Genomic DNA, 15,165 nt, shown 5'->3' on the forward strand with positions numbered 1-15,165 from the left:
GGTGGGCTTAGTTATTCCCCCTCTTCTCCCCACCCCCACCCCCTCACTGGAAGGATTCTGATTGGTCTGTTTCACATCCAGTCAAGCTGGTAATAATCTGTTTCTTTCTGATTGGTTGGCTTCACAGCTGAGACGAGCCACCATTTCTAACCCAATAACTGGCGTGCTGGAGACAGCTCATTACAGAATAAGCAAAAGGTAAGCAAGAGCTGCCGCAACTCCTCCTCGCAGCGAAGTTGCTGCATCTTGTTCTGACCAGTCGTGTTGGAAAGCTGGCATCCAGTGACGTGAAGGTGGTGAAATGATGGTGGCAGAGAGCCAGGCTGAATTGTCAACACGTTGATGGAATGCAAAACATGCTGTCAGAACCTCTGGCTTCTGATAGAGGCAAGTAGCTTAATCAGGTGTAGTTCTCCTAGCTTCACTTTGAAAAGTGAAAGGACATGGAATTGGAATGGAGTATTTGCCCTTCTTCATTTTTCCCACATCCTGACCAATCGGAAGCTTCCAGAGTTCCACGAATGAGTGGTGATCTGGCTGTTCCAGGATTAAATGTGCCCTTTTTCTTTCTGTAGCTGAAGCGTGCCACAGTGCATGACCCTATGACTGGCCAGTTGACTGTTGCAACTTACAGAGTCTCCAAAAGGTAAGGGGAAGTTACGAGGTACACTCTAACAGTGCAACGCAGGGAAAGTGCAGTCACCACATGCATTAAAGGAGTGAGCACCATCATTACCCAGTTGTACGTGATGGGGGTTTATGTTGTCCAATTGCTCAACACTTTCTGTTGAGATTTTGTACTAACATTTACTAAATTTAAAAAAAAAACTCAATTATCCAATACCTGGAATCACCGAACTGAAGAAATATGCAAATCATTGTGAATTTAGGAGAGAATATGTTTATTAGTCACGTGTATGTTCAAGTTTCAATAAATAGAAAGAAACAAAAGTTCCTGTACAGTGCATTAAGGCCTTAAATTTAAATAAGCCCATAAAGCTACCTTCCCAACAAAATACTCTTCTTCCCTTAAGTATTTGTTAACAGTGCCATTTATGTTTGCCTATTGAGATAATGATGCACAAAACATATCGGCCAAGTACTGTATTAATGGCTTCTTATATATTACACATTGTAACTTTCTTTATATGATATTTTCCAATATTATTACTATATCTGGGTTCATGAACAAGTTTACAGATTATTTTCACTTGAATTTCGATATCAGTACTTTGTAATAGGTTAACAAGTCTTGCTGCTGTATTGTGCTGCACCTTCTATGGGACAAAAGTACATCTTAAGACAAACAGTGGAAGTCCTAAAATCTGGACTGCTTGGGGAATCGGGTAGGCTAAAATTCTAGGGCAATACTTTTAAATTCAAGAAGAGATGAACACGTCAATTTTGATAGTTTATTAACAAAACATTCTTTCATATAAAAGACAACGTTTTTAAAAAAGAAATATTCATTTGTTTCCGCGACTTCTGAGCATCTATGGCACTTTTGCAAGCACACACAAAGACCTATTAAATTTAAAAAGTTGGGAAGCCAGGATTCTCGGGTGATCCAGATTTCAGGAATCCAGATTTTTGAATTTTATTTACACTTTTAAAAAATATATATATTTAAAAAACCTTACTCAATTTTTGTTTTATAGCCAGAAGGAACCGTAATTACAGGGTGTAGAGCCTATACAACAGTAAAAATCTTTAAACCAAGAGAGTGAACTCTGCCATTAGCTAGGGAAGTATGGGATTTATTGCTAGTGTGAAGAGATCATGGTTCTGCCAATTTATTTGCTGGGTTGCTTGACTAAAAGGTATAGAGTAGAATTAAACAAAACAAAGACTCTTCAGCCCATTGAGACAACATTGTCTCTTGGAAAGGAGTTGGTGCCATATCAAGTTACAGGATGCATAGTATGCTCAGGATAAGTCGGCACCAAGTTTCCGATCTGTAATGAAATCAAAACTCCATTTGTTGCATGCAACTGGACACTTAACACATAACACAAAGATTCCTCACATTTTCCACTGCTGTTTTTTCATTTATTAACTATTAAATATCCCCTTGGCCTCCAGAAGCTGAAGTTTTCTTAAAATGCTTTGACTCCGTTTGTATCAGAGACGTGTCTTGATATGGCACCAACAGATATACAGTGCCCTCCATAATGTTTGGAACAGAGGCACTTTTTTCCTTTATTTTCCCCTGTACTCCACAGTTTTAAATTTGTTATCAAACAATTCATATATAATTAAAGTGTACATCTCAGATTTTATTCATGGTTATTTGTATACATTTTGGTTTGACCATGAGCACTTTTTATACATCGTCCCTTCATGACAGGGCACCATAATGTTTGGGATATTTGGCTTCACGGGTGTTTGTGAGTACTCAGATATGTTTAATTGCTTCGTTTGTGCAGGTAGAAGAGAGCGAGGCTTTTCGATTACCTTTGGAGTCTGTAGTTGCCATTTTTTCAAAATGAGGACGAGTTGTGTGCCAGCTAAAGTTAAAGAAGCCATTATGAGGCTGGCAAAAAGTAAGAACATCATTGAAAAGGAAGAGTGTACTGATGCGCTCAATAATCTCCAAGAAAGATCTCCACTGCTGAAGGTAGAAGAATTCTCATCCTAATGAAAAGAAATACCCAAACTTGTGTCCGACAGATCAGAAACACTCTTCAGCAGACGGGTGTGGATGTGTCAACGACTATTATCTTCAGGAACTGAAAGACAGACACTACACTGCAAGATTCAAACTATGGCAAAGGTGGTATGCTTTGGATCAGTTCTTTTACACCTCCACACTCTGATACACGTTAATCTTGGTCTCATCAATCCATGAGACCTTTTTCAGAATTCTGCAGGCGAAGTACCTGAAATCTGGCCATCCTTTCTGTGGCTAACTAGTGGTTTGCATCTTGCAGTGCGGTCTCTGTATTTCTTTTCATGGTCTTCTGCGGACATATTCACTCCTGCCTCCTGAAGACTCCAAAGGTCATCAAAAGCTTCAAAGCAAGCCTAGCTCTCTTATACCTGCACCAGTGAAGCAATTAAAAATACCTGAGTAATCACAAACACCTGTGAAGCCAAATGTCCCAAACATTTTGGTGCCCTGAAATGAAGGCACTATGTATAAAAAGTGCTGCAATTTCTGCATGTTCAATCCAAAATGTATATAAATAACCCTGAATAAAATCTAGAATGTGCACTTTAATTACGTGTGAATTGTTTGATTGCAAAGTTAAAACTGGAGCACAGAGGCAAATAAAGGAAAAAAGGTGTCTTTCGCTCAAACATTATGGAGGTATTGTAAAAGGTTTCATTGCACTTTTTTCTGAAAAGCCAGTTGTTCTCCCCAATTTTCCAATTAATCACCTCTGTCAACTTCACCTTCTAGTTTGGGACCTTGTTTTGTGTAACAATCAATGGTTTTTTACATTTCAACAATGACTATGTTAAATTGGATTCAAGACACTTTGGAATGATCTGTGACTTTGAAAGCCTGTTTAGTTTGGCCCTTTTTCTTTATCAAACTCTGCATGAATAAAATTGCGATGTCCTTTTTTTAAAAATTCCAGTATCATAATCATTCTCCCACAAAATGAATAGATTGACTGTCCAACCTGTTATTCTAGAAATAACAAACCAAGTGAGGCATGCACTTGAAGTTAAAAAAATTGCTGAAATACTTGTCAGATCAGGTGGCATCTGCGAAGAGAGAATTTGAGTTAAGGTTTCATGACACTGAAAAATTCCCACTGGCTTTAAACTTGGACACAAATCCAAATTCCTCATGCCCATCTGTCTTTTTATTTTAGATTCAGGAATGTTTTTTTGACTGTTGGTCAAAAATATGTTGAGTCTTGACAAAATTACTGATGTGTGATAAAGCACATTGTTCAGCTTTCTAGGAAGCGTCTTGTGGAATATAACAGGAGGAAAATGATTTTTAAAAATTTTCTTTATTTGCTATATACCTTTCTTTGTGTGTTAATGCGAATACATTGAAGGATCTGTCCAGATTCTCGAAAATTTGAGTACATCTTCACAGTAATTATAAATTATAGAATTGAGGGCATAGATAAGGTGGATAGTCGGTCTTTTTTCTGGAGACTAAAGCTGGAAGGTATAGGTTTTAGGAGAGAGGGAGAAGATTTAAAAGGATCTGAAGGGGCAGTTTTTTTTAATAGGGAGGTGAGCTATGGTAAACAGCCTTGCCTTACGCTTGTGGACAAATTTGCTTCTCCCTCCACCACCATCCCTCCAACCAACCAGCCTAAATCTTGTTGGGTATGCCTCCCTCCCTCCCCCACCAGTCACCCTGTCCCCAAGAGAGAGCTCTGCTGTCGGGGGTTGGTCAGAGGGTGTGCTATTTGCTAGTTCTGTCTCCCGCAGTCCTGGCCTCTAAGAATGATCAATGGCCAACTTCGTTAACCATAATCCCCCACGCAGGTAGAACCACTGTGTTTCCTAGAGCAGTTCCAGCTGCATGGGGGATTATGGGTAATGAAGACGGCCATTGTTTGCCACATATTTATGTTTTCATGTTGATGGGCAACAGTTGCCCTGCCTACAGTGGCCCACTGAGGCGCCGCTCTGCATAACCTCCAGATCAGGCAAATAAATGTTGTTTTCTCTGATCATTTTTAAGGATGGTTTGTTTAATTTTGAAAAAAGTGTGACAGAAAGGATTTTTGCTGCAGCAGGGTGTCTATTTACTTCATCTAGTCAGTAGCTTTAAATACACCTTAAATAATCCCTTTTTAACCATAGAGCACCTATGATGGCATCCTTTGCGTAAAGTGGTATGTGGGTGGGGGGAAAGAAAAGGTTGAGAACAGTTTTTGTCCTCAAGATGACTTTGGTGGAGTGGAGACAGTCACCCACCTCTTTGCTGAATGCAGATTTTCAGAGTACGTGGAGAAGGATGCAAGGGTCCCTGTCACGGTTCATCCCCAGTGGCAGCATGTCAGATCTATGGGTTGGTCCTGGGGATGCACTAAGAGTCAGACATCCATTACTGCTGGAAGGCCATCAACGCTATAAAGATGCAATTTGGTCTGCCCAAAAACTGTTGGTCCAGGAATGCTAGGCTGCAGGAGTAAGTGATGAGGGGCACTCTGAGGCTTGGTGCAGTCAACCTGAGAGTGCAGTAGGGAAGGACCACAGTCTAGTCCTCCCAATAGCAAGCATTTAAGGGCTAGGATCAAAGGGAGTCCTTCAACCAACAGACTGGGGAGAAATGACAAGGTGCCACAGGGTGGTCATGATGTATTTAGAGAACAAATGTAACAACGTGCATTGAAGGGAATGTAGAGATAAGACTGACATTATGAGTGTGAAAAGACTTTGAATGGTTTTCTTTTTTGTAAATAATTTATGGTGAACAAAATTTATTTTTCAAAAAAATTTGGACCAAAGACATAAGAGTGAATGAACTTTTATGCATCTCCACCCTCCAAGGGAGGTTACAAGAGGATGTAGACAGGATGCAGAGTTGGGCAGAAAAGCAGCAGTTGGAGTTCAATTCTGGATAAGTGTGAGGTGATGCATTTTAGAAGGACAAACCAGAAGGCTGAGTGCAGTGTTAATACTTAGTGTGGATGAACAGCGGGACCTTGGGGGTTCAAATCCATACATCCCTCAAGGTCACTGCACAGGTTGATAGGGTAGTTAAGAAGGCCTATAGGATGCTGGGCTTCATTAATAGGGGGATTGAATTCAGGAGTAGAGAGAACATGTTCCAACTCTAGAAATTTTTATTAAGACCACACTTAATATTGTGTTCAGTTCGGGTTACCTCATTATAGGAAGGATGTGGAGGTATGGAGAGGGTGCAGAGGAGATTTACCAGGATTCTGCCTGGATTGGGAAACCAGTCCTTATGAGGCAAGATTAGCAGAGCTGGGACTTTTCACTTGGGAGTGAAGAAGGATGAGAGAGACCTGCTGGAGGTGTACAAGATTTTGAGAGGCATAGATCAGGTAGACAGCCAGCACCTGTTTCCTAGGGCTGGATCAGCAAACACCAATGTACAAAGTTAAGAGAGGGAAGTTTAGGAGAGACCTCAGGGTTTTTTTTTTACACATAGAGTTGGAGGCTGAAACATTTAAGAGATTCTTAGGCAGGCACATGGATGAATGCAAAACAGGGTTATGGGATAGGAGGGGTTTAGTACTTTCTTAAAAGGAATATGGGTCAGCACAACATTGAGGGCCAAAGGGCCTGTACAGTGCTGTAGTGTCCTATGTAAAATTGAATTTTGTCATTTTAGCTCCTTGTTGCATTGAATGGGATGTTTGTACTGCATGTGCTCAATAAATTAATCTCACATTGGCAATTCCAAAGTAATCTATGGCTTTCAACTGGAAATAACTATATTTATCCTATACCTTCATCATCAGGACTTCTCAAGTTTAGTTTGGAATTGCCCTCATCCCACAGGGAATTTTCAAGCTGCATGTGTGTGTAACTTTGGTCTTGCACCAACAGTAAAGCAACTCAGGAGTTTACTTTAAGAGAGGGGATCAAGGATGATAACCTGTGGTAGAATAACTTGTTTATGGACTCTGGATCGATTGATTGCTGGATCAATTTACCCTGATCCAGAAATTTTACTTTAAAAATCTGCACAGCTGGTTTCTTTTAAATTTTCTTGGTTTATATTTGAGATGAGTTCCCAAAAGCAACCATGCGGTAACAATGAGCTAATAAAATATAACTCCAGTCTTGCTGGAAAGCCCATTAGAGAAAAGGATTGGGGATAATAAATTGTCTAGCTCACACTCCATGTTTGTATTTTTTTTAAATATGCTTTTAGAGTAGAGATTTTAATATTTATGTTGTATTTTGAAATTGAATGAGTTACATTAGTCTTGCACCCCTGCCTCCCAACCCCTCCCACACTGTTATTGAAGGCAGAAGTTCAAAATAAAGATTGCCACAGAGCTCCAATCCTTCACAGTACAAAAGCAAAACACTCCTTAGTTAAACTATTGTCCTTTGTGGCCCAATCCTGGGAAGTGCTGTACCTTGTTTTAATCCCAGTTTCTTCACCTGGATCACATTTTTAAAAAATAGGTTTTCATTTTATCTCTTTGTTAGGGATATCAAAGGCTGATACAAACTACAGAGACATGGGTTTTGGTTGTCCAGTGATGAGTTATCAGTAAGACCCTTTTGACAGATTTGTGTGTGTGGTGAGTTTCGGTTCCTTGTCGTCAGGAGATTGCAAGAACCACCCAACTAGTGTGGTCATATTTTTTCCCGTTCCTCAGCTCTTCCAGTCTGTCCTGTCTGAGCACAGCTGTGATATTTTCCCTGATGAGCAATGCCACTCCTCCCCCTTTCAATGGTAATAAGGAATAAAGCACAAAAGTCTGCAGACCCAGTGGTTGAAGTGAAAACAATGCTGGAAAAACTCAGCAGGTTAAACTGCACTTTATATGCCAAAGATAAAGAACAAAACTAATGTCTCAGGTGTGGGGGAACTTGACAGATGTCAGAACAAAAGTGGGGAGGGAGGGGTGGTGAGGGTGGGAGATGATAGGTTTTTGCCCTAATTGAGTTTCTTCAGCATTGTGTTTTTACTTTTATTGTCCTATAAGATCGTTTTAGTGAGCTGTTTTTTTCCTGCAAAGGTTACTGAATGTAGTTTAAAGATGGCAAGAATTCTAATATACACACCAGAGTTGCTATGAATGAGCATTTCTGCTTATTGCAGATAGATTGCAGATGGAATATCAGTGAGCACAGAGGAGTTTGTATTTGGCACCGTAGTTGGGCTCTGCTACATGTCTATGCATGCGGTTCAAGCTCAGAAAACTTGGGAAATAATTTAAGCAGCTGTGAAAAGTAGCTGAAAAAGAAAACCTGATTCTACTTGAATCAAAAGCATTGACCTTTGAAATAAACAAAGAATGGAAACTTCCTTCGTCCACAACAGCAGTTTATTCAGCCAGGGACTTGACATTGTTTATTTTTTTTTAATTTAAAACCCTTAGAGACTATTCACTTCAGAGCCTGAAAACCAATCCGAGCAATGGGGTCCATAGCAAAAAGAGCAGGGCTGCATTGTGGAACTGGAAGGATTCAGACGTTACTTTGATGGGAGTGCAACTTTTCAATATTTTTTTTAAACATTTTTAAATCTTTCTGAATTTAGATATACAGCTTGAATGGTGGGAGGAAACTGGAGCACCCGGGGGAAACCCATGCAGACACAGGGAGAATGTACATTCTTTACAGCACGGGATTCGAATCCCAGTCACTGGCACAGTAACAGCTAACCGTGCTGTCCTTTTTTTGTCCCACTGAGACAGTGAAAAGATAATATGGTAAAGGAACAATGTGGACAAGTGGGAGAGCTAGTCAAGAGGAAGTAGGAAGCATGCATAGTTTTGGAAACAAAAGTCAAGAAGGGCTCAGGAGAATTGTACAGTAGCCAGGGGGGAACTCAAGAAAGAATGTTGAAGTCTGCAGCCTTAAATAATTATCTTCTCATGAACAAATTCTTTGTTCGCAGAGTCATTCTTATCACCACAAACTCACCCATGAACATGCATATTTGCTCATTACACAACTCGTATAAACTAGCTGTCTAGCCTCAATGTACCTAGATGTTGAAATTTGGTATGAATCATATCCTCCATTGCTAGGCCTTTAATGAACTTGTATGATCTGTGCTCACATAGCAATTACTGTATATGCCGGAGTCTCAAAGAGCATCCCATTTGCTCACCTCCAAAATAATGTCATTTCAAGCCAATTCAATAACTGAATATTGAATACATTTCCTGAGAATTCTCTATTCTAACTTTTCCCACCTTCACAAATCAACTTTTTGGGTATGACCTACAAACTACATTTTTAAAAATCATCTGATGCCTTTTCCTAACCACCCTTCTTCCCAATTGCCTTCTTTACTTCCCATCTTCTGAACAGCAGCTCCCATCTCCAACCCACAACCCTGTTTAGGACCAATTAACCCCATTGATATGGAAATGCAACATTAATTGTATGATGTATATACAAGTATTTTCTAACTGTGGGTGTGTTGGAATGGACAAGAACTTTGCATAACATTCTTTCTCCTTAGTGTTTATGGTTTAATTTCAGTCTATAAAATTACAGGCAACTATCAGTGCAGAGATCCATTTAAAAGAACTATCTTTCTATATGCCACCAGATGCATTTCCTTTTGCTTGTCTTTCCCTCAAAATGTTCTATTAATTTTGCTTTTACTCTTCCTCCTACTCCTGATGGCGATAAATTCATTCAGAGGCCACAACCAACTGTCATACATCACTATAAGGATTGCTTCAATTGTCATAGAAGTCAAGTAATTTTGTGAACATTTTTGGATAAAAGTGCATATGTCATTTGCTCATGGAAATGCAAGCATTTATTCTTTGAGAGTTGCTTCAGTGTTCACTATGGAGTCGTTTTTTTGGCTCACGAACCTATGCCACCAATTAACCTACACCCCTGGGACATTTTAAATGGTGAGAGGAAACTGGTGCCCCCAGGGAAAACACATGCAGACACAGGGAGAATGTACAGTGCAGGATTCAAACCCTGGTCCCGATCGCTGGCACTGTAACAGTGTTGTGCTAACCGCTAGACTAACGTGCCACCCCATGGTCTTGGGACTGGAGCTATTTAAAAACCAAGGTCTTTATTGATGTATGGATTAAAGCAGATTCTCGTGGTGTGGCTTGAACATTTAGTTACCAATGAGACTCACAAAAACATGCTGTGACAAGCTCAAACAGTGGAATAATACATAAACTATAGCTATGGGTTTGGAATTAATAAGGCTAGCCGGATCAATTGGCAGAGAGCTTAAGATGAAATATAGACAAAGGAATACTGTTAGATTGAGAATGAGAATTTATTGTCATATACATAAGTACCAAAATTCTTGCTGTAGCTTCACAGTTATGCACGATACATCAACAACGGGAGGGCAAATTAAAATTAATGCAATATTCCATGACACATAAAGATAGTAAATATGAAAGATGGGTAAATAATTACAAGTGGAAATAAATATTTGTACCATAAAGATGGTAACACCTTCAGCTAACATAGCATTGTTAATTCCCAAAATTAGATGCAAAATTAACCTGCTTAATTTAACCAAAATTAACTCTGCCATCATTTTCATTAGATTATTCAATGTTCCTTTACTATTTTGAGGTTTTAAAGTTTCTCTTGAGGAAACCATGTTGTTGAACTGCTTCACATTCAAGATATTAATCCAAAAAAATGCCACCCATTCTCCACTCCCCCTCCTCCACTCCTTTAATTTTGATTGAGCTTATTACAAGCAAATTCTTTTTACAAATTGTTTTATTGATTTTAATAAAGAACTTTTACAAACAAAAAGGGTACAATTCAATAAGACAGTACGGACATTTACACAGACTAAATAAGATATTCCGTATATCACTAACATAAATCATATCTGTAATTAATATTCTAAATAGTATGTACATTTTTTGGAAAAAAACTAATAATATTAGAAAAAGGAAAGAATGAAATAGTAGCAGAGAAAAACTCAAACCCCTTAACTAACCGCTTTGCCAGATGGGGGTCATTTATGACTCACTATCTTACTTTATAATTTTACTGCAATGTAATTCAATTGTCTGATTTGTATCTTTTCCATGTTCCTTGAATTAATTTTTTTTACCTCTGTTTTTCTTTTATTTCTCATCATATAGAAGTCAGACAATTGAATTACATTAGAGTAAAATTATAAAATAAGATGGTGAGTCATAATTGACCCCCATAACATGTGGAATCTTGTATCTGAATTATTAATTATCAAGCAAATTCTAAGGTCAGTTTAGAGTGGTAAAAAGCAGTGATTTATTTATGCTGGCACTTGGTTTATTTGAAAATTCCACATATTTTTGATGGCTCTGAGTGGTTCCAGGTATCTGGATAAGAATAGTTTTTTTAAACAAATGTGCAGTAAGTACCTCTGAAGTTCCTCTTGCCAAATAGTTTGTTTGCAATGCATTTCTTGTATTGAGCATAATGTTTGATGTTTACTTTTTAGTGCTCTTGCTTTGCCCTGAACGGGTAGTGTGATGGTGATGTTTAATTCCAATTCAATTACACAGTGTTTCTGTCTGAAATGTATGCTATTTCTCCTGTTTTGGAGAAGGTTGTACACATTGTCAGCTTAATTTTTATTCTATAGCAAGCATACATCTTGGGCTCATTTTGTGTGCTTCACTCCAAGAAAGGTCCTTTTTCTAATGTAGTCATTGTTGTAATTCAAACACCAGCATGATAGATGTATATAATAGCCTTATCACATTGCTCTTGATTAAGAGATAATTAGCCTTGACCTAACAGAACTCACTTCCGAATAGTGCTGTATTATCTTCTGTGCCAAGTTGTAAGAGCAGGTAGTTTTATTTCATGTGAGCTCAGACAGTAACAACAGCATTTTACTTTAAATGTCATAGCATCACTTGTCGAGCAAAATTAAATGCTTGGAGCTTCCAGCAGTACAGTGCTCTCCCAAGAGAATTCTCCAACAAGATTTCGGTCACAAGCTTCCAACTCAGTAGAAAACTGCACCATTAAATCAAGTTGACACCCAAATTATAATCCAATATATTGGGCAGATTATTACATAGAGTTGGGTCGAGAACCATTTGTAACCAGACAAGTTATGGTTGGGGAGGTGACGTGAAATTTGTCATTGAACATTCATTGTGAGCGGATCCCTTTCTTATTGAACATAGTGAGACAATTAAATTATTCCAATTATTTTGAATTCAGTCTGTTCAGTAAAAGCTGAGCAGGAAAAGGATGACACAGCAACATCACCGCTTGCCATCGAAAGTAAAGAGTTAATTAGAGTGAAGGTGTTGATCTCTATTAAGAAATTATAATTTTCTGGGGTTTATTTTGAATGTGATTAGGAAATTATAATTTTCTGGGGTTTATTTTGAATGTGATTAAACTTTAGAGGACCTATTTCTACTGCTTCAACTAAATGTGTTGTTTTTCCTGTTTGCTCCCCATACCCACATAGTTCAGTAAAGACTGGTTAACATTCCAGATTATCTTTGCATATTGATTGTCACAGCCATAAATGTAGACATGATATGAATGCTAGTGCCACAAGTGTTGTCTGAGTGTTTGGACAGTATTGTGGAAATAGCACATCCCATTTCTACCTCGAGTTTCAGTAACCCTCAACTGATCCTGACCTCCAGTGCCATCTGTGTAGAGTTCACATGTTCTCGTGTGACTGTAGGATGTCCCTTCCTCATTACAAACAAAAAACAGGCTGATTGGTTTGTTAATTGACTTGAAAAATTTCCCTCAATGGAGGTGAGTGCTGGGAGAATTGGAGCAAGGAGGGAAATTAATTGACAAACAACAAAGAATTTACAAGGCAATGCATGAAGGGATGGGACTGGTGTTAGCACAGATTTTAGAAAATATGAAATTGTCCTTGTGGTGCTCATTGCTTGTGAGGGCACATCCAGAAGAGTTGGTCATGCAGTAATGTTGCTGTAAGAAAAATCTGTGTTCATCAGGATTTCTTGTCCATGAACCAACCACTGCAGACATGGCAAGCAGTGGTTATTATAAAATGCAGAGGAAGATCTTATGATATTGAGGAACTTATTCTAAAATAATTATTTTATGATTTTTGTTCTAATCCAAAGCTTGCCATAGGAGGTGTTTGAAGTAACGGCAAACTAATGACTTGAGAACACTGATAGGAAATGTGTTTTGATGGCAACATTAAGGATGTCTGTGAAGAGATGCAATGTATTAATGAATACATTTTTGCCTCTTCTCAGTGCTTGGTTGTCAGGTTATGAGGATCCTGTAATAAGTCGTATTAACCAGCGGATACAAGATCTCACAGGGCTTGATGTTTCTACAGCAGAAGAGCTGCAGGTAAGTGCAGAACTAAATGTTGAGCAAAAAGATCTTGTAGAATTGAGATTAGGTACTTGTGAATAGAAAAGTATTTATCTAAGTTACCATCACACACTTGGTGTGGATTTACACGAAAAAAAAAGTGGAATACAATATTGCTATACTCTGTAACAGAGCACCATCAAGTTAAGGCACTCCTTTGTGCAAATAATTAAGGAAAGAATTGGAAAGCTGAATCTATAACCAAAATTGGCTTCAGTCCATAGATTCTGGAAGGTATAAATAATAGAAAGCAATGTGGAAGTACTCAAAAGGTTAGGCAGTGTCTCTGGAGTTAGAAGTCCAGAGCAGCTACTCTGAGCAGGGACTATACAGCAACCTGCCCCACCACCACAGTACATTTAAGGGGGGGGGGGGGGGGGGCGGCGGCACAGACTCAAAATCATTAAAAAAAATATGTAGTCAATGGGAGAGAAGTATGGAAGAAACCAAGTAAACTTGACTGCTTCCCAGGGAAGGGGGCCCATAAATTTTGAGCAGAGTTCCAAGGGGCCAGACAAAAAAAAAATGTTGAGAATGGCTGGGCTACAGTATTCCTTAGTTTAATTCTGTTGAAAATCTTTCACCAGAATTCACCACATTCCATTGTTTCCTCAACCACTAGCATTACATTACAACATAAATGAAGTACCTAATACAAAAGAAAAATCTGTGACGAGCTGTGGAGGGGCAAGTTGTCGGATTTTGTTGGCAATAGTGGAATTAAAATTCACTGAGGCATAAATTCCAATCCCAGTTCAAAGAAGTACAGTTGGCGTAGCGGATAGCGCAACGCCTTTACAGCACCAGAGATAGGGACCAGACCAACGTCGAATTCTACACTGTCTGTAAGGAGTTTGTACATTCTTCCCATGCCTGCATGGGTTTTTCCTGGGGGCTCTGGTTTCCTCCCACTGTTCAAAACGTATCGGAGGTGTAGGTTAATTGGGGATAAATCGGGCAGCATGGACTTGTGGGCCGAAATAGCCTGTTACCATACTGTATGTCTAAATTTAAAAAAATTTTTAAAGCCTTTGACAGAGCTATGGACTTTTTAGCCTTTGTGCCACCTAATGTAAATACACATTTCACCATACCTTAATGCTGTGAATTGTGTTGAGATTTAAAAAAAACTATTGATCATTGTTTGACTGGTTCTACATGTAACCTCATTTTGTACAGGTGGCCAATTATGGAGTTGGGGGTCAGTACGAGCCTCATTTTGATTTTGGACGGGTGAGTTTGATTTTTCACATCTTTTTCTCCATTTATTACCAGTAGCCAATTGACTCGGATGGGCAGTGTTACAGAAGTTGCTTCAGTACAATGTTTTTGCTTTGGTAGAGCAGTAATTGCAGCAGGGCGATACAACACAGGAATGGGCCCCTTGGTCCAACTCGTTCACGCCAGACATTACCTACTTGAGCTAGTCCCATTTGCCCGTATCCCTCCAAACCTTTCTTATTCTTGTACCCATCATGTCTTTTAAATATTGCAATTGCATGCTGCTTCTGTTTCCTCTGGCTGTTCATTCAACATGCCCACTAGATTTGATGTGGGAAAGGTTGCCTCTCAGCCCCCTGTTTTTTTTTTTAAATCCTTTCTGACCCTAGTTTAATACTCCCTTACCATTTGCTTTATTAATGCCCCTCATGATTTTGTACACCTCTTCAAGAGGTGCTCCAGAGAAAAGCGTCCCAGCCTACCCAGTATATCCTTTCAACTCGAGCCATCCAGTTCTCATAGCATCCTTATCAATCTTCTCTGCATCTTTCCAGCTAAATTATATCTTTTGCTTAGCGACCAGAACTGCGCAGAAAATTCCATGGGGTCTCACCAATGTCTCCTGCAGTTGTAACATGATTCCCAACTTTTGTACTCAGTGGCCTGACCAACGAAGGCAAGCATGCCAACTGCCTCCTTTATCGTCTTGTCCACCTTTGTCGCCTCCTTAATGAAACTGTTATCTATACTCTTTGGCTGAGAACCAAGTTGATGTTCAAGAGACATTTGAATAGATGTATAGACAGGAAGAGCTAAGAAGGATATGGACCAAATGCAGACAAATTGGAGAAGGTCACAATGCTAACTTGGTCAGCATGGAAGTGTTGTGGCGAATGGCCTATTTTGTGCTCTATTACTAAGTGCTGACAGACAGGGTTAACAAGGGAGTTCACTGATTAGCATGGATTACCGTAT

The 15,165-nt window shown here is 39.1% G+C and overlaps 1 protein-coding gene across 12 annotated transcripts in view; it reads left to right on the forward strand.

Annotated features, from left to right (window-relative positions):
- LOC138736277 (prolyl 4-hydroxylase subunit alpha-1-like) overlaps positions 1 to 15,165 on the forward strand; it is a 119,814-nt gene that overhangs the window by 49,835 nt on the left and 54,814 nt on the right. For 10 of the 12 annotated variants that reach the window (XR_011340191.1, XM_069885520.1, XM_069885528.1 and 7 more), the window contains exons 9-11: positions 128 to 198; positions 12,846 to 12,945; positions 14,149 to 14,202. Coding sequence is in view for 11 of the 12 variants with exons in the window: in XM_069885520.1 (XP_069741621.1) it covers positions 128 to 198; positions 12,846 to 12,945; positions 14,149 to 14,202 (225 nt within the window). In the remaining variant the exon portion in view is untranslated. Of the gene's footprint in view, positions 1 to 127; positions 199 to 575; positions 647 to 12,845; positions 12,946 to 14,148; positions 14,203 to 15,165 lie in introns of all 12 variants that reach the window. The other 2 variants (XM_069885526.1, XM_069885522.1) reach the window with 1 other exon arrangement.

The sequence above is a fragment of the Narcine bancroftii genome, chromosome 6 (assembly GCF_036971445.1).
Source record: "Narcine bancroftii isolate sNarBan1 chromosome 6, sNarBan1.hap1, whole genome shotgun sequence".
Classification (NCBI taxonomy): Eukaryota; Metazoa; Chordata; class Chondrichthyes; order Torpediniformes; family Narcinidae; genus Narcine; species Narcine bancroftii.